The sequence below is a fragment of the Zea mays genome, chromosome 3 (assembly GCF_902167145.1).
Source record: "Zea mays cultivar B73 chromosome 3, Zm-B73-REFERENCE-NAM-5.0, whole genome shotgun sequence".
Classification (NCBI taxonomy): domain Eukaryota; kingdom Viridiplantae; phylum Streptophyta; class Magnoliopsida; order Poales; family Poaceae; genus Zea; species Zea mays.
The window spans coordinates 220,699,800-220,725,110 of NC_050098.1; the positions used below are offsets into that span (position 1 = coordinate 220,699,800).

A 25,311-nucleotide genomic window follows, 5' to 3' on the forward strand; every position below is an offset into this window, starting at 1 on the left:
TAAGTAACTTAGCTAATGATCCATAAAATATTTTGTTGCTGCTCAATGTGAGAAGGCTTAAAGTATGTATATATAACTCAATTATTGCTGATACTTGATTGTTTCTGAATTATTTTTAAAAAATATACTCTAAATAAAACCCACGTGTGACTAAAATTCGACGGGTTTGAGTGTGGGGTTTGAAATTGTACCGTGGATATAATTACGGGTTGATTCAGGTAGACTTTATGGCTATGGTCATGAGCATGTTTTCGCTCTATCAGACCTAAACTTACCTGTTACCATCTCTAGCAATGCACACCTCTTTTTCCTTTTTTTTGCGGCAAGCCGCAACACAAGTCCCTAACGGGATAACCGAGACAGACTTAGGGATTGTTTGAGAACAAAGACACCGGAACTAGAGAGTAAAAATACTCGAGAAGATTGTGGGGTTAAAATCTCCCGGCTCCCATCCGGTATCCTTGCTCTCAAACAAGTTTTTAGATTGTCTCCGGTAGAGTATGTAAATTAGGGAATACGTAACTGTAGATAATATTGTTTAACACGTATATCTCTGCTCGAGAGCTTCGGAAGCGGATGCGCGACGCGTTTTCCTCGTCCTGGCTATCCACGGTTGCCACGGCGGCGTACGACTACCAACAGATCCGCGGTGGGCGGAGTACCTTGCGAGCTCCGCCGTCCTGCCGCACCTCTTCTCCCACCCCTATGTCCGCGCGCACCTCCAGCAAAAGTTCTACCGCCGCTTCGTCGTACGTACTACTCCACTCCGCCATGCCGCAGTTCTCTCATCTCCGTGCTCCCCCAGGAGCTTGCGATGTGCATTTGGATAGGGCGTGCTTGTGTACCGGCAGTTTCGTCAGCATCGCACTGCCGAGCGCCTGCACCGCTGCACTCGCCCGGGGATTTTCGAGATCTGGGCATCTGGCGCGGTTGCTTTCATCGCTTCATTCCGCTCGACCGCTCGAATTCCCTTCGTTTCTTTTCGACCACAAAAAAGAGAGCAAAAAATAAAGAGGAATCTTGGAGCAATGGCTGGAAGGCTGGAACCATCCATTTTGCGACCCAGCCCCCTGAACTGTCCATAATCACGGCCTCCCCCGCGGTGCTGTTGCTTTCGGTACCCTGTGGGGCTACTTGGTCACCACACCGAATAATAAACGGCCTCCATTGCCAAGGAAATTTCAGAGGCGGAATTGAGATAGAGGAGGGAGTGGGAAGGGAGACAGGGAGGGGTCAGTCGTCTTCCTTTGTCCCCGTGCTGCTCCTTTGCTTCGGAGTCTTGCCAAGCCTAGATTCGAGGAGAGGGCTCCCTCTCTTTCCTTGCTTGGCCTGCATCGGAAGGTGCGATTGGCGCTCTCTGTCCTACAGTGCAGGCCGAAAATTATTTTACGCAGGTCAGGTTTGCTGCTTATCTCTCTTCTGCGCTTCTGTATGCCTGTTTGTTTTTGGTGGGTGCAAATCCCCAAATCCGATTTGGCTCCCCGCATTGCGCACAAGTGCCGCCGCTGCTCCCACTGCCGCCGCATAAGCCTGAGTTTCCTTGGCCATATTTTTTCTGCAACAAAGATGGGATGGTGATGCGTGAGCGGATCTTCAGCGAGAGAGTAAAGATCGAGTGCTACAAACCTGCAAGGCCGAGGCAGGCTTAGTTTCAGAGAAAATTGGTCGCGGAGGCCTCATCATGCTCTCGTTCTGTTGTGGCCTGTGGCGATGCCCTGTCCTCCTTGGCCGGTTCCAAGCTTGTGGCCTGGGGAGCCCATTCGTCTTTCACTTGATATGAAGGACGGAAGAAATAGAGCTCCCGTTCGTTTCTTTCTTTAAGAAACTCACCATATTCTTGCCTCGTTATGTGGGTATCTTTCAGAGTCATTCTCTCTGGAGTCTGGCCAAGTTTGTTCTGGGACGTATTTGATCTCTTCTCAACTGTAGCAGGTGACACTGCTGCAGACATCCGTGGAATGTTTTTTTAGGTTCTATTTTAGTTTGGTACCTGTTCCTTGTAACTTGTCCAGATATTCGGTTAGGTCAGCATGTTACTCTGGGACTGTACAATTTTGCTATGGACTGTTGAAATGATCTGTTCATCTTGTACTTATCTGATGAAGTATGACTGAATGTCATCTTTGTAATTCAGTCAGCAGTTCATTTAGGAAAGATTTCAGCAACAAAGCAGAGTACTGATGCGGCTCTGTCTCGAGCTCTATATTGTGCCTCATTGGTCTATCGACAACCTGAGTCAGTAACAATTTGATTTGGTGACTTCTGCTCATTTATTTAGGAGTATTTATTTATCAACCCTCCCACCCTCAACAAAACTCTATCAATGAGATTACTGAACAGTTGTCATGAATAATTTAATATATTTGCCTACATCGTTTTGGTGATATACTTGTGTTTGATGTCATTGCACGCCTAATATGCCTAAACATCTGTTTAGCGCGTTTAAATGTTGTTTAAATGCTAAGATGTCTGTTTAGCAATGATTAACCTGCTATATTGCCTGATAATTTTCTGAACGATGACAACCTCGATCAGTATTTAGAGTTTAAGTGACACTCTTTCATAAGCATAACATGGTTCTATGATGGTTTATCTGCTGACTTTGGATGCAGGATTCTGATTTTTCTGTTGGAGGAATGTCCTCAACCACATCTATTCAGCCCTCAGCATCTTCAGGTGGTGCATCTACTTCAGCTGATGAGAATGCAAGGCCTCCTGATTCAGGTGATAAGGAGCACACTCCTTCACCTTATGAATTATCATCTCACATTTTTCTTTAGTTCTTTCTGAGAATGGATTTTGTAGGCACTAATTCTTCTGGACCAGCACGAAGCATATTGTCTCTACAGTTGGACCAGCGGTCATTACATTTTTCTGTTAGTGCTTGGGTAATAGTCTTGCAATTTTTTTTTGCGACAGCTGTTGTTTGATATAAATTTTCTATATGTTTTAAGAAATTCATCTTTTAAGTCCAGTTGGTTTGTCGATTGGTGTGTCTATCTATTGGGAGTACCGGACCATTCTCAGTTAGGTAAAGGATAGTACTAAACAAAATTGAGGCTTAGTTGAAGGGTTTGTAAAGAACAGTTGGATTGTGGAGTTAATATCTTATCTAGACCAATTCAAGCGTGTTTTATTTTAGCCAGTTCAGACAGCCAGTCTTCATATGGAAAAATATCTTCATCTGAAGGCTGAAGCCCTCTTTTCACTGTTCACAATTCGTATTCAGAATCTCATAAGTGAATGGATGGTCAGGATTTATTAATCATGTTATTAGAGTAATAAAGCTATATCTAACTAGATAAAGAAATTCAGTGTGCAGCAGCTACTTTATTTATGTGCTATAGTTGAAGTACTAGAGGACATTGGGATCTTTAATGTACAAAGGAATAGGTCCTCAGTGCCTGTTCTCACTTGACCATGGGCTTAATGACTGAATCTACATCACTTTTGCCCTGTAATTTTTCTTGCCTACTCTTAGCAAGCTATCATACATGCTTCTCTGGGATTTATCATATTATTAATGCACTATCAATTCTGTATCCTCAGTATCTACAGTTTATCAGTTTCAGTGTTACAACATGCGGTAGCTTGATTTATGAATGTTTCTTGGCTAATCGCTTCCATATATGAATGAAAAACAATAACAACCTTTTGTGTTGATGTGTCTAGTATATGTAGTTACTAAATAGCCATCTTATCTGGATCATATACCATTAACTTTCTTCTTTTTCTAATAGGTTCTTATTGTTGCCTTGATTGGCATCTTTCCATTGGCACCACATTCCCTTCAGTATAAGGGATATCGGTTGTCACTTCTTGGCACAACATGTACTACAGGCTATGCTTTGTTTGCTTTGTACAGGGTATGTGACATGGAATTGATTTTTTTATTAATATTTGATCCTCTTCACTTTTGATGCCTTTACTATTTAAATGATTTGTACTGATAAACCATTTCCTTCCTATCAGCTACCCCGAGCAGGGAACATGCAGGCTGTTCAGGTGTGGTGTCACCATGTAACTGCATCAAAGGATTTTATACCATTCATGTACTGCCTTATGTTTTCTACATCCAAACTGCACTTGAAGCGTAAGCATTAGCTGTTCACTTGACATGAAACTCAGTCACATTATTACCTAACCGTCTGAGTTTCGTTGTGCATAATGAGATAGTCTTTTCTGGCAGTTGTTTTGGTACCTGTAATTTGTTGGGCACTTGAACATGTCGCTCGATTTCTACGTCGCCATTTTACTAGCTCATCTTTGTACAGGTAAATTACTTGAATTTCTGGAGTTATGTAGTTCATTGTGGTCATTGACTTTTAGGATTGAGAAAACAATAGATTAGGCATGCTGTATCTAGTCATGGTTTGTATTGTTATCTTGGTTACCATGTCATTTTCATAGCTCATGAGCTTCTACTTCCTACAAAGCCATAACATATCAGTTTCTGGCTTTCTGCACACTGGTGATGCATTTTTATTCTCTTGACAGTTGCAAAGTTGAACACCCCTTGCCCCTTGTAAATCGCAAAACATAAATTCTTTATATATTGGGACTTGGATATTAATGTGTCATATGCAGCCCATTAGGGCCATGAGATGGAAAAGGCCTAAGCCATGCTCGAGGCAGCGCACTGTTCACACAAACAATAACCTTTTTTTTAAAAAAATCCTCGTGCAAGAGAATTGCTGGGCATTTATTAATAGAGAAGAAACATCATACAACAAAAAAACACTAAAAAAACCACCCACACAGTGGAAGCTACAAGCCTACAACACAACCACCACGGCACCACCACAATAATAAGCTGCCCACAGAGCTACCTAACCAGCGACAAAGAAAAATCTACCTTGCACGCCGCAACGAACAGGCGAAGAGGTTGGATATTGGGACGGTCCTACCATGATGCCTCCAAGGAGGAAACGACATCCATAGATGCTGCCAAAAGCCAATCGAGGGACCAAGTTTTTTCAACCTAAACCCTGGGAGGGAGGAGACCTCAAGACAATGCCTCCAACAAGGACCGTGGCACCAAAGATGTTACCATTGCCGGCGTCGGCGAGGGAGAGTGGCAGCGCTGGCTTTGTCCCGGAGGCTGTGAAGCAGGGGAATCGCCCGTTCCGCCTATGGGGTGATGCGAGGGGCACTGCTGCAAAGTCTACAAACAGTAACATCATTTTATTGTTGGTATCCCATAGGAAACTTGAACTATTTCTTGCTTAAACAAAGAGGTATATAGATGGGGTGGCTTGACTCTTATGGAACCAATCACTAGAATCAATTATCTAATTCAATCTAATATTGTTTATGGCTTGTAATGAGCTAATAAGACACAACCATTAGTTTTTAACTTTTTATGGCTTGTAAAACATACATGTTCCCTTTCTTAATCTTGCTTGGGCATGAAATAAGGAAGTATCAGCATCACCATCTTTTAGCCATGCAATTCTTGATGTCAACCGGGTCATAGTCCTCGAGAGAGAAGATAAGGCTAGGGAATCTTTCTTGAGAGAATTCCTGAGCCAAACTTCATCAGGGGATAAAACACGATTATTTTGAGCCATCTCTGTCGGAATGTGATGTCTTTCGTATTGCATAGGAGAAGGTTACATATATAGAGAGACTTAACCCTAACCCTAATGGGTCGACAACCCAACAGTGGCGTTGGTTGTGGGGGACAGATATCCCCCGGGTCCACTAGAAGGCGAAAACCCTGCTTGGGGCCACATGCCAGTCGCCCTGCAAGGACGCCTCGCCATGGGCCGGGCAAAGATAACGGTGGTAATGGGTCGACCCGGGAAGGCGATGGGCTCACGTCCGGATTATTTGTGGCTTGGGCGTGATCACGTTGAAGCTGTTCGCTTTTCCCGCGCCCGACATCCTTGAACGCGGGATAGCTCGGAACGATTGCGCCGGGTTTTCCTCGAGATAAGCGAAGACTGTTCACTATTAGCTAGGAGATAAGCTGAAAGAGTGTGATCAACATGTACGCGAGAAGTACTCTACGGTCGTGTATATAAGGCCAAGGGGGATCCCCATCATTTTCATCTCATTAGGACCTCACCATTCAGAAGACACCACTTGTAAACACCTCCCTCATACAAAGTCACTCCAGGAAGTAGGGTATTACGCTCCTCAAGCGGCCCGAACCTGCTGAAAATCGCCCGACTCTCTCTTTCTCGTGCCCCCGGCACGAACCATCGAGTTACAATCTACGACACCGTCCTACCCAAAAGCACCACGAGGGTACCCCGGATGTGCGGTCGGACACTAAACACCGACACTGGCCCACCCACCCACACAGTCTAACGCCCCCCCCCCCCGCAATCGCAACGGGGGCACCGCACACGATGAGATTGGAGTAGAAACCGAAGGTAGGAGCTGACATGTTCAAATCCCCCCGCAGTCGCAGCGCCGTGAGGGTGCGAATGTTGTGGCTGGAGTAGAGACCGGTGTGGACTCCAAGAAGACGATAGCCCCTGGATGCCGAGGTAGCCGAAGTCGAGGTGGCCGTGGTCGGGAGACACACAACGGTAGCCTGTTCTTTAGGAGGGGTCGACGTTCGAGCGTCAACGTTCGGCAGGGCAACACAACAAAAGAGCACCAGTAGGTCGACCTTCTTGCTTCTTCGATCGTCCGGACGTCGAGGAGCCCCGCCAGGGAGGCTGACAGCAGCACACGCATCTGCGTCGGTCATGGTGGCTGTGCACACGGCAGAATAGAAGGGGTAACGACATATTCGGTCGGGAAGGCCACGACAGCGACGAATCCAGCCGGGAAGACGACGATCCAGCCAAAGGGACGTCAGATCTAGCCGGAAAGGTCGCAGCAACGTTGAATCCGGTCGAGAAGGCCGTGACAACGACAGATCCAACGATGGCGATGAAGGGGAGGGCGACGGGGCGGGTCTAGCCGGGCAGGGGCCTGCTCCAGACCTAGCAAGGGGTGGTTTGATGTCGGCGACGGGAGAAGCTCAAAGGGGAGGCCATGTGTATGTCAGTGCTGCCGGGGAAGCTGCTGGGGAGGGCGGCAGCGACCCATGAGGGGAGGGGATGTGAGAGGAGTAACAGGCGCACTGCCAGCCGCCGGATCTAGGCTATGACGACGCTCGTGGAGGCGTTCCCATCGGTGCTCAGGCCGGATTCGGCCTGGGAGGCATCGACGGCGTGCCTGGCCACGCAGGAGGGGGCGACCATGCCAGCGAATTGGAGAAGGGTCGCTCTGTCGTCGGTGGCGGGCGCGCGGGCATGTGGGGCCGCGCCGGCGTGTGGGCTGCGTGCGCGTCGGTTTGGGGAGCGGCGGTAGCGGCGGTAGGAGGGAGAGCCAACGGTTAGGGCCACCGCGTCGAGGTCGGGGAAGGGGGGGGGCAGTGGCCGCGCCTCCAGCAGAAGGTCGGCGTTTTGTAGAGGGGAAAGGAGAGGCACGATCCCGCACAGGGAGGGGGGCGGGATCCGGCGGCTAGTGGAGGTGAGGCCGGCCGTGACGGGGCTTGACGAGGAAGACGACGTCAGAGGTAGAAGGTGGAGCGGACGAACGCCCGCGTGCCCGCGTCAGCTTGGAGGGGGACGACCGTGTTGGCCTGGAGGAGGGCAGCCGCGCCGGCCGGACGGAGGACGTCCACGCCGACCAGGAGCAAGGCAACCGCGCCGGTCGGAGTAGTGCGGTCGACCGACAGTGGGGGCCCGGATCCAGGCGCGCGGATGAGGGGAGGATGGCCGCGCCGGCCAGAGGAGAGCGGCCGACCGGCGGTGGGGGCGTGGATCCGCGAGAGAGGGTCGCCGGAGAGAGGGAGACAGGGCGACGCCCATGGCTGCGTCGGCATTGTCGTTGGGGAGAGGAGCGAGGCCGCCAACCGCCAGGGCTGGCGAGGAAAGGAGCTCAGGGCCATCATGGCCACGCCGGGGCCGGGCGAGAGGAGGCAGGGGCGCGCCGACGTTGAGGGGTGACAGGTTGGGAAGGGAGGCTACCCCCGGGAGTGAAGGATGAACCTCTCGGGCAGTGTTCTTACTTACGACTGTAAGGCGAGCAAGCAAATGGGATCACCGCCTTAGCGCCTAAGCGGGCAAGGCGCCAAGTATTCTCCGAGCGCCTGGATGCCTCGGCGACGCCTTAAGAACACTCCTCCCGGGGGCAGCGGCACGGAAGCAGCGGTCGCCGGACCTAGCGGCTGACGGCTGTAGGGTGGAAAGGAGATGACCTAGTTGATACCATGTTGGAATGTGATGTCTTGTCGTATTGCATAGGAGAAGGTTACCTATATAGAGAGAATTAACCCTAACCCTAATGGGCCGACAGCCCAACAGTGGTGCCGGCCCACACACATACACAGTCTAACAATCTCCAAATGGTGTAAAAGATCTTTTGCCATTTCAAGCTGAATTTTGACATCCCCAATTTTCATATCACTCCAGCTCTGCAAACATTTTGATGTTGTTATTTTTTTTAGAATGATATGAGAGGACATCTGCCAGCCGGGACAGATTCCTAGGCCCGAGACACCTCCTGGAAACCCTCCATCTTGGTCCAAAAGTCCTTAAAGTGAAATCTTCCCTTAACTCTACTAAAGTCATGGAGCCCCAACAACACTGGACAGTGGTCGGAGTTGTTGGAAAGCAGAACTCTGTAACAATCAGGGAAACGATCCTCCCAAGATGCAAAGCGGAAAACCCTGTCTAGCTTCACTAGAGTAGGGCTGTCCTGACCATTTGACCAAGTGAATTTGCAACCAACAAGCGAACCTCCTTAAGAACCATATCGTCAGCCCATTTTCTAAACCTCCCCATCATGACACGGTCTAGATTGGGATTATTCTTATCTTCCTCATTTAGAATGAGATTGAAATCGCCGAAAACATGCCAAGGCTCACTATAGTGAGCCCGAATATCTCGCAACGATTGTAAGAACTGATTTTTTCCTGGTTTCCTTGAGGCCCGTAGACACAGCCACACAGGTCAGCCACCATGGGTAACCATTCTCCGGACAGAATTCCATCGAGACACCAGGAAACCTACGTGACTCTTCCATGATCATCCACTCGACCATTATCCCGAAAACCTACGTGACTCTTCCATGACACCAGGATCCTTCCACTAGCACCATTAGAAGCCCGAATAAAAAAATGCAAAAATCTAGCCCCAAAGTCCTCATAACACAAAATCTGGACATATTCATCATCTTAGTTTCCTGTAGGCAAACCACATCAACACGTGCATCATCGACTAGAGAACACACTGTGTCTTTTCTAGCTGGGTTAAGGCCACGAACATTCCAGATCAAAAACTTGGAAGGATCCATTGGAAACAATTAGTGAACTACCAGCACCAGCCCAAAAAAATAAATCAGAGGTACCCTTGCATTTCCACTTGAATAGTCCAGCCAAAAAGCGCGGCTAAGGCTTTGATCTGGACCTCCGACAGCTGCTTACTGAACACTCGGGCATACTCGTCAAGAGTCTTAGAGGAGACGAACTCTGACCGATCAGACCCAACAATACCTTGTTCCATGAGAATCCTCTTCCTACCCAGCTTAGCTGGCAATGGAACTGGCAACCGCTCAACCCCGACTCTAGCAATCCTCCTGCTTTTCCGAGGTTTACCACCAGCGGGAGTGGGAGCAGCAGCCCGCCGATAATTCCCACTAGGAACCCGTAGAGCACCACAGGCCTCTTTGATCATTCTGTCAATGAACTTTACCGCATTGGAGGGAGGAGGGGAGGAGTTCTCACACTGGGAGACTGCGTCTTTGAACGATCCACCCTTCTTCTCCGACGGAAGTAGGTGACAAGGGGGCGAGCTTGCCCCAGCTGCCTAGCATGATCTCCACATTTCGCCGCTTCTGCAGAGGCAACCCCAGGCATTGGCGCAACTAGAAGGCGCTCCTGTCCAGCCGGCTGTAGGCCCAGAGCGATACCAGCAACAACCAGCGTTTGGACTTACTCATCAATCGGGTCAGCAAAAAAACCTGTCTCCTCGGCGCCCGCCAAAAGCAGGGCCCATCACACATCACCTGAAACGAAGCATCCTCCGCCACCCCCAGAATAGCCTCCACTGGGACATCGGCATTAGATCTCCTAGCTTGGCCCATTAAGGCGATTGACAAGTTGCAAAGAGGGTTCCTTTGGAGAGGAAGGAAGGAGGCCAAGGGAGGTCATTGTCTCTAGCTTGGCCGAAGGTTACTAGGCCCAAAGATCTAGGTGGTCTTGGGATCAGTGACCTCTGGAGCCTTACTGGGCTTTGCAAGCACGATGGTCATGGTTACAAAAACTGATCCTAGCAGATCATGGTCTTCTTTCCCCATTCATGTGTGCCCGGAAGTGCGATCTCTTGTGGGAGAAGTTGTGACATAGCTTGGGGATGGCTCTAACACTCTTTTTTGGAAAGATTGTTGGCTGAATGACAACTGTATCCAAGACTTTGCACCTGCGTTGTTGGGGCTGATTCCTAGACTTCTGATTGATTCCTTGACGGTCCAAGATGATCTCCCAAGTTTTCAGTGGATGGCAAGCTTGAGAGGCGCGCTTTCAGTAAGAGTTACTGCTGAGTTTCTTGACCTTTGTGAAGTTTTAGAAGGCAGGGTGCTGCAGCCGGGGTACAAGACCAACATATCTAGAAGGTTGCTGCTTCATGTTCCTTTTCTACAGGTTCAGCTTATAGGGCTCTCTTTCAAGGAACTGTGGAATTTGGACCGGCTGAAAGGGTATGGAAGTCTTGGGCTTCTAGAAAGTGCAAAATTATCATTTAGTTTGTTGAGCATGACAGATGTTGGACAACCGATAGACTTGCCAAGCAAGGTCTCAACCATTCAGAGAGGTGCTTGTTGTGTGATCAGGCTGCTGAATCAATCAATCATTTGCTAGTCTGGTGCATCTTTGCCAAACAATTTTGGTTTGAGCTCTTGAAGATTGGATGCTGGCAAGGACTCTGTCCCCAACAGGATGACCATTCCTTTGAGACATGGTGGATGAGTTGTAGTTCCAGAGTGATTGAGGTGGCAAGGAAAGACTTCAACTCTTTGGTTATTTTAGGAGCTTGGATTATCTGGAAGCATAGGAACAAGTGTGTGTTCAATGGCTGCAGCCGGAGTCTGGTTGCGGCCTTTCAGGCAGCTAGGGAGGAAGTTGTCCTTTGGTCTCTAACATAGATCAAAGCTTTGTCTTTCCTTCAGATCGATGAGCTCCGGTTCTAGCTATGTGGTAGAGTTTTTGGCCTAGCTAGTGCTGAGTTGTCTGTAGACTTGTAGAGTTCTTCGATGTGCGTGTGTTTCTGTACTCTAAATTCTGGCCTCCGTAAGGAGGTTTTCTTGTACTTGGTCCATTTTGGATCTCTGTTATCTCCTTAATATTATTGATGCGCAACTCTCTTGCGTATTCCAGAAAAAAACACATACATGTTCCCTTTTATGTAATCAAAATAATATTTGTCCTTTTGATCTGTTGGTAAAATTATTATCACATATGAACATGTTAATTTGCAGGACATACTTGGAGCAACCTTGTACATGGGTTGAGACAAACACAAATGCAGTCCAGTTTCTACGTTCAAATGCAGAGATTTTGACGGGCTTTCTTTTGATCCTATCCCTGTTCTCGTGAGTTGATTCTAGTCTTTTCCTTTAATTTTCTCCCTCTCCCTCTCTTCTATTTGTCACCTAACTTCCAATGCCTATTACTACCTGTGCAGGCGACAGCGAAATCTTATGCAAACATTCATGTATTGGCAGGTTAGTGAATGAAGATTCACCTGCTTTATAAACAGCGCAAGAAACCTAACCTAAAGAGTATCATTACGCTGTCTTGGATATACTAATATGTTATTTTGTCATCACACATTAGGTGTATATGTTTTACATGGCTGGCCCTTGTTGGCATACCTTTGACCTAGCATAATGATATTTCACTTGCTGCAAATCTCCTCCCCATAGCTAATGCTTGCTGGTGGGCAAATATTAGAATAATCAATTATCAGAGTGAAATTTTGTAGTGCATGTGGACTTGCATATATGTGGATGGATAGGTAAGAATTTAATGGTAGGAGCAGACAAATCATACAATGGCTATGCCAAATTGTCTAATATAACCATGCCCATTCGCAATTAGAAGGGAATCTAGGCAACAATCTTTGCTTCTGGATGGCTGAACTCTGTTACATCCACCACATTTAGAACGTGAGGACTGTACCAATAGCCTTTATAATATTTGTGGAATATGATGGTTCATTAAATTCTAATCTCATCCTCTTTTGCTGGTGTTGCAGTTGCTGAAGCTCATGTACCATTCTCCCTTCACTGCCGCTTATCATAGAGCTATCTGGCTAAAAATTGGGCGGACAATTAACCCTTATATCCACCGTTACACCCCTTTTCTTCATGACCCGATAAATGCTGGCATGAGATGGTGGTTTAGGTAGGTTGAATGCAGCACTGTCAGTCATGTAAAGAGATGCAAGTATGTTTATGGTATTATTTTACTCCAAAGAGAATCTTTGAGAAAACTGCTGCTTGGGAGTGGTGTGATTAGTCCCTTGTGTGGCTTTGAGCTGATGACAATTTAGTAGTTAGCATGATCAGTAACTCTTAACTCTTGTAGGCTTGTAGCTAGAGCTAGTCGAGATCTTAGCCTGTTTGGCATGAACTGAAGTTAGGTGGGGAGGTTATTATTGTGACCGAATTGTTTTGATTTTTCTGACTATTGGCTATTGCTGACCACATATCAGTGTTATCAAAGGGACGTTACTATTCTACGTGTTATATGGTTCACCCATTGCACAGTCTTAGTCGAAGTGTACAAAAAGCAACATTATCCTGTTTTACTAAAATGAATCTGTTGACACCTTTTTGGAGGCGCCAATCACTCAAAAAACTAGCGGCGGTGCTCTCTGGTCAGGCGCGGACGGTCCGCGGCACAGAGCCGGACGGCCCGCGACCTGGCGCGAGGCGGCGGTGCTCTCTGATCAGACGCGGACGGTCCGCGACACAGGGCCGGACGGTCCGTGACCTGGTGCAGGAGCTAGGATTCCCTGCCTGACGGCCGGACGGTCTGCACCCTAGGGCCGGATGGTCCGCGCGTGCGCAGGGGCAGCGGAAGATCGCCGGCGTCGCCTGGATCTCGCTCCCGGGAGGGATCCCGTCGGAGAGGAGAGATCCTAGGAGTTGTTTAGGCTCGGGCAGATCGACCTAGACTCCTCTAATCGACGTAGAGTCGAGGAGAGGCAGAGAATTTGGGGATTGGAATACTAAACTAGGGCTAAACTAGAACTAGACTAGAACTACTCCTAATGCATAAGGTAAAAACGAGTAATAGACTTGATTTGATCGATTGTTAGGGGGTTCAATCGACTGTAACCCTTTATCTATATAAAGGGGAGGTCTGGATCCGCTTCCAACTGATTTCCGAGTTAATCCCGCGGTTGTAGGTAACAAATCCCGCGAGAAACTAGGAACCCTAACTGACTCTGCGCACGCGCGGACCGTCCGCGCCACCACCGCGGACCGTCCGGCCTCAGGGCCGGATCGTCCGCACGGCCATTTTGGTTTCCAACATATGCCCCCCTGCCTTTTGGTGAAGGTTGACGAACCAAAAGCATATGAACTAAACCTGATGTAGGTCACCGGTTTTTTGATATGGAGATTATTCAATAAAGTACCAATATAAAGGCCGTTTCATATTGTATCTTTCTTGGCCATGACCATTTGATCAATGGATCAAAAGGAATAGAATGGAGGTGCCCCCAGTCTGGATAGACGAAGAGACTATACATGTACCATGGATTCATCATCGTGCCATTCCATGTTTGAACAGGATAATATACCGACGATGAGTAAATAGGTGGAAAGTACCCTGGTCTCATAGAATGAATAGGCGATGCTTGTTGTGTCGCCTTTCGGGACGTTTTGTTTGACCGTTTTGTTTTAGCAGGTGACGGGGTTTTCTTTGTTGACCGATCACGTGGAACAGTCTTTTTGCTAGTATTTTTAGAGAGCAACTGATCAAAAGTAGGATCGACTTTGATCAGCCGATTATATGTGCTTTGACCTTACGTCTTTTTCCTTGCTTTGTGTAGAGGTTGACGCCTTTGGTCATAGGGGGACTGTCCGGCTGAGTTAGCCGGACCGTTTGTCTGAGCACCGGATTGTCCGCACGTAGGTGCCGGACCATCTACGATGCTCGGGCTAGGCTGACGTGTTTGGTTCATTAATTGTGCCTGCCCCCCAGCGTCTTCGGACTTTTTAGCCTTCTCGTCCGAAGTCTTTCGAGCAATATCATTTTGTGATTTATCTGACGTGCGGGGATCACCAATGACGATGCCCTTGCCTTTGCCTTTATCGGCCATTTCGGGCCGAACCAAGACCTTTTTGCATGTGAGTTCTATTGTATTAACAGGAAAAGGTTGTGTGTCTACTTGCATCTCCTGAAAAGCCAATCGACCCTCATTTATGGCCGATTGTATCTGTCGACGAAAAACATTACAATCATTGGTGGCATGAGAAAAGGAATTATGCCACTTACAATAAGCACGCCTCTTTAATTCATCAGGAGGAGGAATAGTATGAGTTAATTTAATGTTGCCATTTTTCAGTAACTCGTCAAATATTTTATCGCATTTGGCAACATTAAAAGTAAACTTAACTTCTTCTTGTCGATTCTTTTGAATCGACTGTAAAGCAGAACACGCTGAAGGTTTAGCCTGTCCTGGCCAAACCAGTTCGGCGGTGTATACATCCGTGGATTCATCGTCCGAATTATCGTATCCCACTAGATGCATCTTATGGCTAGCCGATTTTGATGTTTCCTTACTTTGGCTTTCACAGGTCATAGTCCGCTGGTGTAAGTGCACTAGCGAAAAGAATTGGGTGCCATCTAATTTTTCTTTTAAGTAGGGTCGCAACCCATTGAAAGCTAGCCCTGTTAGTTATTTTTCTGTGACATGAATCTGAAAGCATCGGTTTCTAGTGTCCCGGAATCTCCGGATATAGTCATTAACCGATTCTTCAGGCCCCTGTCGGACTGAAGCTAAGTCAGCCAATTCTAACTCATGTTCTCCTGAGAAGAAGTGTTCATGAAATTTCTGCTCTAATTCTTCCCAAGAGTTAATAGAGTTTGGTGGCAAAGTTGCGTACCATGCAAATGCAGTATCAGTAAGGGACAACGAGAATAAACGAACGCGGTAGGCTTCCCCATCAGCCAATTCTCCCAAGTGTGCTATGAATTGGCTAATATGTTCGTGTGTGCTTTTCCCACCTTCACCAGAAAATTTAGAGAAGTCTGGTATTCTAGTTCCCTGTGGATATGGCACAGTGTCGAATCGGTGGCTATAGGGCTTCCGATACGATTGCCCTGTACCTGACACACAACACCGAGTTTGTCCCTGAACATCCCAGCTACCTCGTCTCTGACCCTCTCCGCCATGTCTGGCGACCATCCATTGAGTTTGTGGGTAGAAATCTCAGGTTGCCTTACATCACTCTGTCGGCTTTCCTCCCAGGGATGTTTGAGGTGTGTGTTAGGTGTCCTATTAATGACACCAGCTCCTGCCCTATACCTCTCAGGCTCTCTTGTGGCCGAATAGTATTCAGCCCTATGTCCATGAGGTGGTATGGCATGATTATAATGTGTTGCTGGTGGGGCACCATAATGTTGCTGCGATGAATGTGGGAACTGTGCGTATTGCGCAGCTCTCGGTTCTGCGTATGCATATCCGGACGGTCCGGCATAAGAAGTCGGATGGTCCGCGACCTGGCCAAACGGTCCGAAGGTATATCCGGATTGTCCAACCGTATATGGTGCTACGTGGGTAGTCTCATACCCAGTCCGTCTGTCATAAAGAACTGGACGGTCCGTGATCGGGCCGAATGGTCCAGGGCTGTACCCGGACGGATCGACCATATATGGCGCGACTTGGGCAGTCTGCGCGTGGACTCGTGTAGAGTCGGATGGTCCAGCGTAATACATTGGCCGGTTCATGCCATATCCGGACGGTCCGGCGTAAGACGGTGGACGGTCCGCAACATATCCGGACGGTCCGGCGTGATGTACCGGACGGTCCGTGATGGGGCCGAAGTGTTCAGGGTTGTACCCTGATGGTCCGGCCATGTACGGTGCGACCTGAGTGTTTTGTGTGTGGGTCTGCATCTGGTCGGACGGTCCGCGGTATAACTGGACTGTCTGAGATGATGCTCGGACGGTCCGGTCGCGTTCAGTACCTGTCGTGTGCCTAGTGGTTGCGGCTGTGATGGTGACACGAAAGCGTGCATCGGCATACTATATGATGGCTGGGCCAAAGGTGACCGTTTATAGCCGATGTGTTTGACGTGGGTGGCACTGTATTAGACTCTCGCGATGGAAAGTTAGGAGCAGCTGATTTCTCGTATGCATGTAAATGCATCTTAATAGATTCATCTACATATTGCTTGAACTGATCTCCTCGTTGATCCAAGAAAGTCGTAAGAGATAGATCTGGCGTACTTACAGCGGGACCCTGAAGTGGAGGTAGGAGAGATTCCATATCGATCTCCCCTTAACGGACGATCTTCTGGTGGCGATCTACCGTGAAGTGTGACAAGTACTTGTCCGCCGCCTCCTTGCGTCGTTCGGAGAGTTTATGCAGCAGTTCCGCCTCTTCCTTGTCGCGTTGTTCGTTCCATTGCCGCATCACCTCCTTCTCATCACGCATTACGAGGTCTTCAAAGGGCCTTTGGTCATCAGCCGGGAGCGCCTCCATGGCCGGCTTGATGATGTTGGTGGTGGAGATCTTGGTGTGATCCTTAGAACCGGCCATCTATGGGCCGATTTTTAGCAGGTCTAGACACCTAATCCCCAGCGGAGTCGCCAAAACGTATGTTGACACCTTTTTGGAGGCGCCAATCACTCAAAAGAACCAGCGGCGGTGCTCTCTGGTCAGGCGCGGACGGTCCGCAACACAGAGCCGGACGGTCCGCGACCTGGCGTGAGACGGTGGTGCTCTCTAGTCAGACGGGGACGGTCCGCGGCACAGGGCCAGACGGTCCGTGACCTGGTGCAGGAGCTAGGATTCCCTGCCTGACGGCCGGACGGTCCGCACCCTAGGGCCGGACGGTCCGCGCGTGCGCAGGGGCGGCGGAAGATCGCCGGCGGCGCCTGGATCTCGCTCCCGGGAGGGACCCCGTCGGGGAGGAGAGATCCTAGGAGTTGTCTAGGCTCGGACAGACCGACCTAGACTCCTCTAATCGACGTAGAGTCGAGGAGAGGCAGAGAATTTGGGGATTGGAATACTAAACTATGACTAAACTAGAACTAGACTAGAACTACTCCTAATGTATAAGGTAAAAACGAGTAATAGACTTGATTTGATCGATTGTTGGGGGGTTTAATCGGCCGTAGCCCTTTATCTATATAAAGGGGAGGTCTGGATCCGCTTCTAACTGATTTTCGAGTTAACCCCGCGGTTTTAGGTAACAAATCCCACGAGAAACTAAGAACTCTAACTGACTCTGCGCACGCGCGAACCGTCCGCGCCACCACCGCGGACAGTCCGGACCGCGGACCGTCCGGCCTCAGGGCCGGACCGTCCGCACGGCCATTTTGGTTTCCAACAGAATCACCATCGGACTCAAAACTACGTATTTGGATATTGATAATATGGTTACTGTCCAAATGCACATAGCTTGGTTCAATGATCTGATTTGGTTAGGGTTGATTTGGTTAGGGTGTTGTTTGGTTCATGAAATATAATGATAATGATAATGATTTACACTTAAGTACCGATAGTAATAAGTTTAAATAGACTGGTATCAATTTATAGTATGATATCTTTGTAGAACGGACGCTGGCTGGACCTGTTTGGTGTGATTTGGGGCTCTGGCAACCAGAACCCTGTTGAGTCATGACTGTTGTGTAAGGGGATGCCGGCTTCAGCACCACCCAAAATGAACTACAAAATGGAGGAGGCAAAGAAAGGTGTATATTTTTTTAACAAACGTTTAATAATTCATGACTATGTTTTTTTCTTAACAAACCCTGTGGGTGATTAGTGCACGCTCAATGCCACTAAACCGTTTAGACAATGCCTATCACACATATAGATGAACAAAATGCCCACAGCCCGATGGCCCAGCATGTGGTCTGTTTTTTTTCTTGACCCAAGCACGGCCAACATGGCAGCCACCATGCTCGGGCTAGTCCAGCATGAGGCACCAGGGACCAGACCGTGACTACTGACTAGGCCGTAGGCCGTCTCCTTAGCCTGACACGAGACATGACCCAGCACGGGTCCGGTCAGGCCTAGTCAATTAGGATGTGTTCGTTTGAGGTCAAATATAATAAGTTGGGGACGGTACCGTTCTCTCGATTTTTTAGGATCATGCTTTCACTAAAATTACTCCGGTGTTTATCTCGCCTCCACGTGACTCTAATCCAAACACTACAGAAACTGTACATGTCCCTTCTATTCCTCATTGTACATCTAACCAGACACACCCTTAAAATTAGCCTAGCCTCGACCTGGTTAGTCTATCGACTTGCCGTTATAGATGCCCAACGAGAGGGCAAGGGATGGGATATATGATCTCCACTACAATCCCACGCTTTTCTTCGAACCCTATCTTTATCTCTGCCATAACTGATTGGCTTCCTCTATGCTCTCTGCCTATCTCTCGTGTCTCGCTCTCGCTTCTCTCGCCTGCCACTATTGTCACTTCATCCGTCTACAACAATATCTCCACGATCAAATCTTGTAGAATTTTCTTGTCTTTATGGCTCTCTAGCTGCGGGCCTTTTACTCATATATATTATTTGGCCACTGCTGTGAGCCTGTGACCTATCTCGTCTTTCTTGTGACCGCTCCACCTTCGGATCTTGATCTCCTCTCGTCATCCTCACCTTTTGTCCTCTTGTACTCTCGCCCCTAGTCCCGACTCCTCCAAACCCTAGATTTCATCGTTCGCCACTATTCAAAGTGGTGTTGCTGTCGTAGCTCGTCTTCTGTGTGTGTGGGTTTTAGGCCGACACGACACACCATTTTAGCCAGTTTTTTGGACCGGTTCGGCATGAAAAATGGCATGATATGTCATGCCTAGGTCGCTGGCCAAGCACGAAGCCCAACTAGAATTGGTCTGATGACATGGTGCGCCTTGCTTGGCCCAACATGATCGGACTTAGACTTGACTTGGACCAGGACCGACCCAATTGTTCATCTATAGGTCCTGTTTGTTTCAACTTCTGATCGTTAGAATCAGTTTCTAGCAGCCAAACGCTTCGCTTCTCAGCCCGATTCTGTAAAAATTGCTTCTATGAAAATCACCCTAGTCAACGTAAATGCAGAATTTGCTAAGTTGTCGCGACAGCAAGAATCTGTCACGTTCTAAACCCTAAACCATGCACGTAATTCTCGTAGCAGCTAGATTATTTAGGTGATTGTATTGTCAATAAAGCTATTTAGAAAAAAAATAGTCACACGCATAGAACAAGACTGTCTCTTCACATACCACATAGGAGAGACGAGAGAGAAGGTATTATGAATTAAAAGGTGTTTAATGTGGCATCAAATAGTCATAACCGGCTACTTCCACTGGTCGCCAGCTAAGCATGGGCCAGCATATTGGCACGCAAAGGTACCTATGAAGAATATTTTTTATTCAAGTTTATCTAAAACTTCAATAATACCACATGTACAAGTCCGATTTTTTAAGTAGCCCTTTTTTACTCCAAATAGACTAGAATTACTGCACTTTCTCTATTTCAAATTATAAATCGTCTATTTTCTATGTGCATAATTGTATTTATGTCCTAGGTATATGTTGTGCTTAAATACATAGTAGAGTATCTAAGAAAACATGGTAAAAACCAACATACCGAAACTAGAACAACCTATAGGCCTCCTTTGGAATCAGATTTTTTTTCTCGTTTCCTGTGTATTTTCTGTGAAAATGGTCTGATTTCTATAAATTCTTTTATTATTTCTCCGAAATTCTCTGTATTTTCTGTGAAAATGATCTGATTTCTATAAATTCTTATATTATTTCTCCGAAATTAATGCATTCCAAAAGAGGCTTTAATTTAGAAATATGATAGATAAAGTTATTCCTGTGAAAATTATTGGCAATGATCAAAATAGCGGGTTATTAAAATTTTAGGTATGCATGATTAATCATTAAACATTTAGATTATAAAGAAAGCTAAAAAATTAAGGCCATTTATGCTTGTTGGAAAAGTAGCTTGTCTAAGAACCTCTACTTATTGTTTGCTTTTAGTTTATTCTAAGAAAGTGAAACAACTAAAGTGATAAACTGTTGCAAAGTATCATGTTTCATACCACTTTCATGCGAAATAAGTTGTGTACAAAAGTCCCTAAGGTAAGAGCAGCTGAAATCTTCCATCAAAAATTAAGAATACTAGAAATAGGCAGCGTCCTATCGGACGCTTTGTACCAGCCACCTACACTATATGGAAAAACTGGGGAGAGACCGGAGTTGGAAGAGCAGGTTATTCAGAGATATCTGATAGTCGCCTAGAGGGGGGGTGAATAGGGGGAAACTGAAATTTACAAATATAAACACAACTACAAGCCGGGTTAGCGTTAGAAATATAAACGAGTCCGCGAGAGAGGGGGCAAAACAAATCGCAAACAAAAAGAGTGTGACACGCGGATTTGTTTTACCGAGGTTCGGTTCTCGCAAACCTACTCCCCGTTGAGGAGGCCACAAAGGCCGGGTCTCTTTCAACCCTTCCCTCTCTCAAACGGTCCCTCGGACCGAGTGAGCTTCTCTTCTTCTCAATCAAACGGGAACAAAACTTCCCCGCAAGGGCCACCACACAATTGGTGCCTCTTGCCTTGGTTACAATTGATTTTTGATCACAAGAACAAGTGAGAAAGATAGAAAGCGATCCAAGCGCAAGAGCTCAAAAGAACACGGCAAATCTCTCTCGCTAGTCACTAAAGGCTTGAGTGGAATTGGAGAGGATTTGATCTCTTTGGAGTGTCTAGAATTGAATGCTAGAGCTCTTGTAGTAGTTGGGAAGTGCAAAACTTGGATGCAATGAATGGTGGGGTGGTTGGGGTATTTATAGCCCCAACCACCAAATGTGGCCGTTGGGAGGCTGTCTGCTCGATGGCGCACCGGACAGTCCGGTGCACACCGGACAGTCCGGTGCCCCCTACCACGTCATCACTGCCGTTGGATTCTGACCGTTGGAGCTTCTGACTTGTGGGCCCGCCTAGGTGTCCGGTGCACACCGGACAGCTACTATTCCTTGTCCGGTGTGCCGGAATGGGCGCGCCTGACTTCTGCGCGCGCTGCGCGTGCATTTATTGCATAGCAGGTAGCCGTTGGCGCGGAGGTAGCCGTTGCTCCGGAGTCGCACCGGACAGTCCGGTGCACACCGGACAGTCCGGTGAATTATAGTGGACTAGCCGTTGGAGTTTCCCGAAGCTGGCGAGTTCCTGAGGCCGCTTCTCCATGGCGCACCGGACAATGTCCGGTGTACACCGGACAGTCCGGTGAATTATAGCGCGAGTGCCTCTGGAAATTCCCGAAGGTGGCGAGTTTGCGTTGGAGTCCTCTGGTGCACCGGACACTGTCCGGTGGCACACCGGACAGTCCGGTGCGCCAAACCAGAGGTGCCTTCGGTTGGCCCTTTGCTCCTTTGTTGAATCCAACTTTTGGTCATTTTGTTGGCTGAGTGTGAACCTTTTACACCTGTATAATCTATACACTTGAGCAAACTAGTTAGTCCAATTGTTTGTGTTGGGCAATTCAACCACCAAAATTAATTAGGGACTAGGTGTAAGCCTAATTCCCTTTCAATCTCCCCCTTTTTGGTGATTGATGCCAACACAAACCAAAGCAAATATAGAGGTGCATAATTGAACTAGTTTGCATAATGTAAGTGTAAAGGTTGCTTGGAATTGAGCCAATATAACTACTTACAAGATATGCATGGAATGTTTTTTTCTTATTTAACATTTTGGACCACACTTGCACCACATGTTTTGTTTTTGCAAACTCTTTTGAAAATCCTTTTCAAAGTTCTTTTGCAAATAGTCACAGGCAAATGAATAAGATTATGCAAAGCATTTTCAAGATTTAAAATTCTTCTCCCCTTGTTTCAAATGCTTCTCCTTTGACTAAACAAAACTCCCCCTAGAAGAGATCCACCTCTTAGTGTTCAAGAGGGTTTTGATATATCATTTTGAAATACTACTTTCTCCCCCTTTTTGAACACAATAGGAAAATCAATTGATAAATATTCTACACTAAGTTTTTGAAATCGGTGGTGGTGCGGTCCTTTTGCTTTGGGCTCATTTCTCCCCCTTTTTGGCATGAATCGCCAAAAACGGAATCATTAGAGCCCTCGAAGTGTTATCTTCCCCTTTGGTCATAAATAAATGAGTTAAGATTATACCAAAGGCGAAGTCCGGTCCTTTAGCTTTGGGCTCTTACTCTCTCCCAAAGATGAAGTCCTTTTCTTTGATGCTCATTTCTCCCAAAGAATAGAGAGTTGCTTGGAGTGATGGCGAAGTATGAGTTACGGAGTGGAAGCCTTTGTCTTCGCCGAAGACTCCAATTCCCTTTCAATATACCTATGACTTGGTTTGAAATACTCTTGAAAACACATTAGTCATAGCATATACAAAAGAGATATGATCAAAGGTATATAAACTAGCTATGTGTGCAAGTCAACAAAAGAAATTACGTGAATCAAGAATATTGAGCTCATGCCTAAGTTTGGTAAAAGATTGTTCATCAAGAGGCTTGGTAAAGATATCGGCTAATTGATCTTTAGTGTTAATGTAAGAAATCTCGATATCTCCCTTTTGTTGGTGATCCCTAAGAAAATGATACCGAATGGCTATGTGCTTAGTGCGGCTATGCTCGACGGGATTGTCGGCCATTTTGATTGCACTCTCATTATCACATAGCAAAGGGACTTTGGTTAATTTGTAACCGTAGTCCCGCAGGGTTTGCCTCATCCAAAGCAATTGCGCGCAACAATGGCCTGCCGCAATGTACTCGGCTTCGGCGGTGGAAAGAGCTACCGAATTTTGCTTCTTTGAAGCCCAAGACACCAAGGATCTTCCCAAGAACTGGCAAGTCCCCGATGTGCTCTTCCTATTGATTTTGCACCCTGCCCAATCGGCATCTGAATAACCAATCAAATCAAATGTGGATCCCCGAGGGTACCAAAGCCCAAACTTAGGAGTATAAGCCAAATATCTCAAGATTCGTTTTACGGCCGTAAGGTGGGATTCCTTAGGGTCGGATTGGAATCTTGCACACATGCAAACGGAAAGCATAATGTCCGGTCGAGATGCACATAAATAGAGTAATGAACCTATCATTGACCGGTATACCTTTTGATCCACGGACTTACCTCCCGTGTCGAGGTCGAGATGCCCATTAGTTCCCATGGGTGTCTTGATGGGTTTAGCATCCTTCATCCCAAACTTGGTTAGAATGTCTTGAGTGTACTTCGTTTGGCTGATGAAGGTGCCCTCTTGGAGTTGCTTTACTTGGAATCCTAAGAAATATTTCAACTCCCCCATCATAGACATCTCGAATTTCTGAGTCATGATCCTACTAAACTCTTCACATGTAGACTCGTTAGTAGACCCAAATATAATATCATCAACATAAATTTGGCATACAAACAAGTCATTTTCAAGAGTTTTAGTAAAGAGGGTAGGATCGGCTTTTCCGACTTTGAATCCATTTGCAATAAGAAAATCTCTAAGGCATTCATACCATGCTCTTGGGGCTTGCTTGAGCCCATAAAGCGCCTTAGAGAGCTTATAGACATGGTTAGGATACTTACTGTCTTCAAAGCCGGGAGGTTGCTCAACATAGACCTCTTCCTTGATTGGTCCATTGAGGAAGGCACTTTTCACGTCCATTTGATAAAGCTTAAAGCCATGGTAAGTAGCATAGGCCAATAATATGCGAATTGATTCAAGCCTAGCTACGGGTGCATAGGTTTCACCAAAATCCAAACCTTCGACTTGGGAGTATCCTTTGGCCACAAGTCGAGCTTTGTTCCTTGTCACCACACCATGCTCGTCTTGCTTGTTGCGGAAGACCCACTTGGTTCCTACAACATTTTGAATAGGACGTGGAACTAAATGTCATACCTCATTCCTTATGAAATTGTTGAGCTCCTCTTGCATCGCCACCACCCAATCCGAATCTTGAAGTGCTTCCTCTACCCTGTGTGGCTCAATAGAGGAAACAAAAGAGTAATGTTCACAAAAATGAGCAACCCGAGATCTAGTAGTTACCCCCTTATGAATGTCGCCGAGGATGGTGTCGATGGGGTGATCTCGTTGGATTGCTTGGTGGACTCTTGGGTGTGGCGGTCTTGGTTGTTCATCCTCCTTGTCTTCATCATTTACATCTCCCCCTTGATCGTTGCCGTCATTTTGAGGTGGCTCATCTTCTTGATCTTCTTGTTCAACATCTTGAGCCTCGTCCTCATCTTGGGTTGGTGGAGATGCTTGCATGGAGGAGGATGGTTGATCTTGTGCATGTGGAGGCTCCTCGGATTCCTTAGGACACACATCCCCAATGGACATGTTCCTTAGCGCGATGCATGGAGCCTGTTCTTCACATGTCTCATCAAGATCAACTTGCTCTTCTTGAGAGCCGTTAGTCTCATCAAACACAACGTCACAAGAAACTTCAACCAGTCCTGAGGACTTGTTAAAGACTCTATATGCCCTTGTGTTTGAGTCATATCCTAGTAAAAAGCCTTCTACAGTTTTAGGAGCAAATTTAGATTTTCTACCTCTTTTAACAAGAATAAAGCATTTGCTACCAAAAACTCTAAAATATGAAATATTTGGCTTTTTACCGGTTAGGAGTTCATAGGATGTCTTCTTGAGGATTCGGTGAAGATATAACCGGTTGATGGCGTAGCAGGCGGTGTTGACCGCCTCGGCCCAAAACCGATCCGGTGTCTTGTACTCATCAAGCATGGTTCTTGCCATGTCCAATAGAGTTCGATTCTTCCTCTCCACTACACCATTTTGTTGTGGAGTGTAGGGAGAAGAGAACTCATGCTTGATGCCCTCCTCCTCAAGGAAGTCTTCTATTCGAGAGTTCTTGAACTCCGTCCCATTGTCGCTTCTAATTTTCTTGATCCTTAAGCCGAACTCATTTTGAGCCCGTCTCAAGAATCCCTTTAAGGTCTCTTGGGTATGAGATTTGTCCTGCAAAAAGAACACCCAAGTGAAGCGAGAATAATCATCCACAATAACTAGACAGTACTTACTCCCGCCGATGCTTATGTAAGCGATCGGGCCGAATAAATCCATGTGTAGAAGCTCCAATGGCCTGTCACTT

General features: G+C 47.0%; 1 protein-coding gene across 6 annotated transcripts; it reads left to right on the top strand.

Moving 5' to 3' along the window:
* Positions 1-491: 491 nt before the first annotated feature.
* LOC100276047 (uncharacterized) lies at positions 492-12,750 on the top strand. Of its 6 annotated transcripts, none has more exons than XM_008674358.4 (10): positions 856-1,394; positions 2,135-2,235; positions 2,613-2,724; positions 2,806-2,888; positions 3,741-3,866; positions 3,973-4,093; positions 4,190-4,274; positions 11,479-11,592; positions 11,685-11,724; positions 12,258-12,746. In XM_008674358.4, exons 3-10 carry the CDS (start codon positions 2,637-2,639, stop codon positions 12,408-12,410), a joined length of 810 nt encoding a protein of 269 aa, XP_008672580.1. In that variant the 5' UTR covers positions 856-1,394; positions 2,135-2,235; positions 2,613-2,636; the 3' UTR covers positions 12,411-12,746.
* The last annotated feature ends 12,561 nt before the right edge of the window (positions 12,751-25,311 follow it).

Bases quoted from the DNA above. Each gene is read 5' to 3' on its own strand.
- LOC100276047 (XM_008674355.3), top strand. From the start codon at position 2,637: ATGTCCTCAACCACATCTATTCAGCCCTCAGCATCTTCAGGTGGTGCA. The intron at 2,725-2,805 runs GTGATAAGGAGC...TGGATTTTGTAG, and splicing joins TGCAAGGCCTCCTGATTCAG to GCACTAATTCTTCTGGACCA. The intron at 4,094-4,189 runs GTAAGCATTAGC...CTTTTCTGGCAG, and splicing joins ATCCAAACTGCACTTGAAGC to TTGTTTTGGTACCTGTAATT.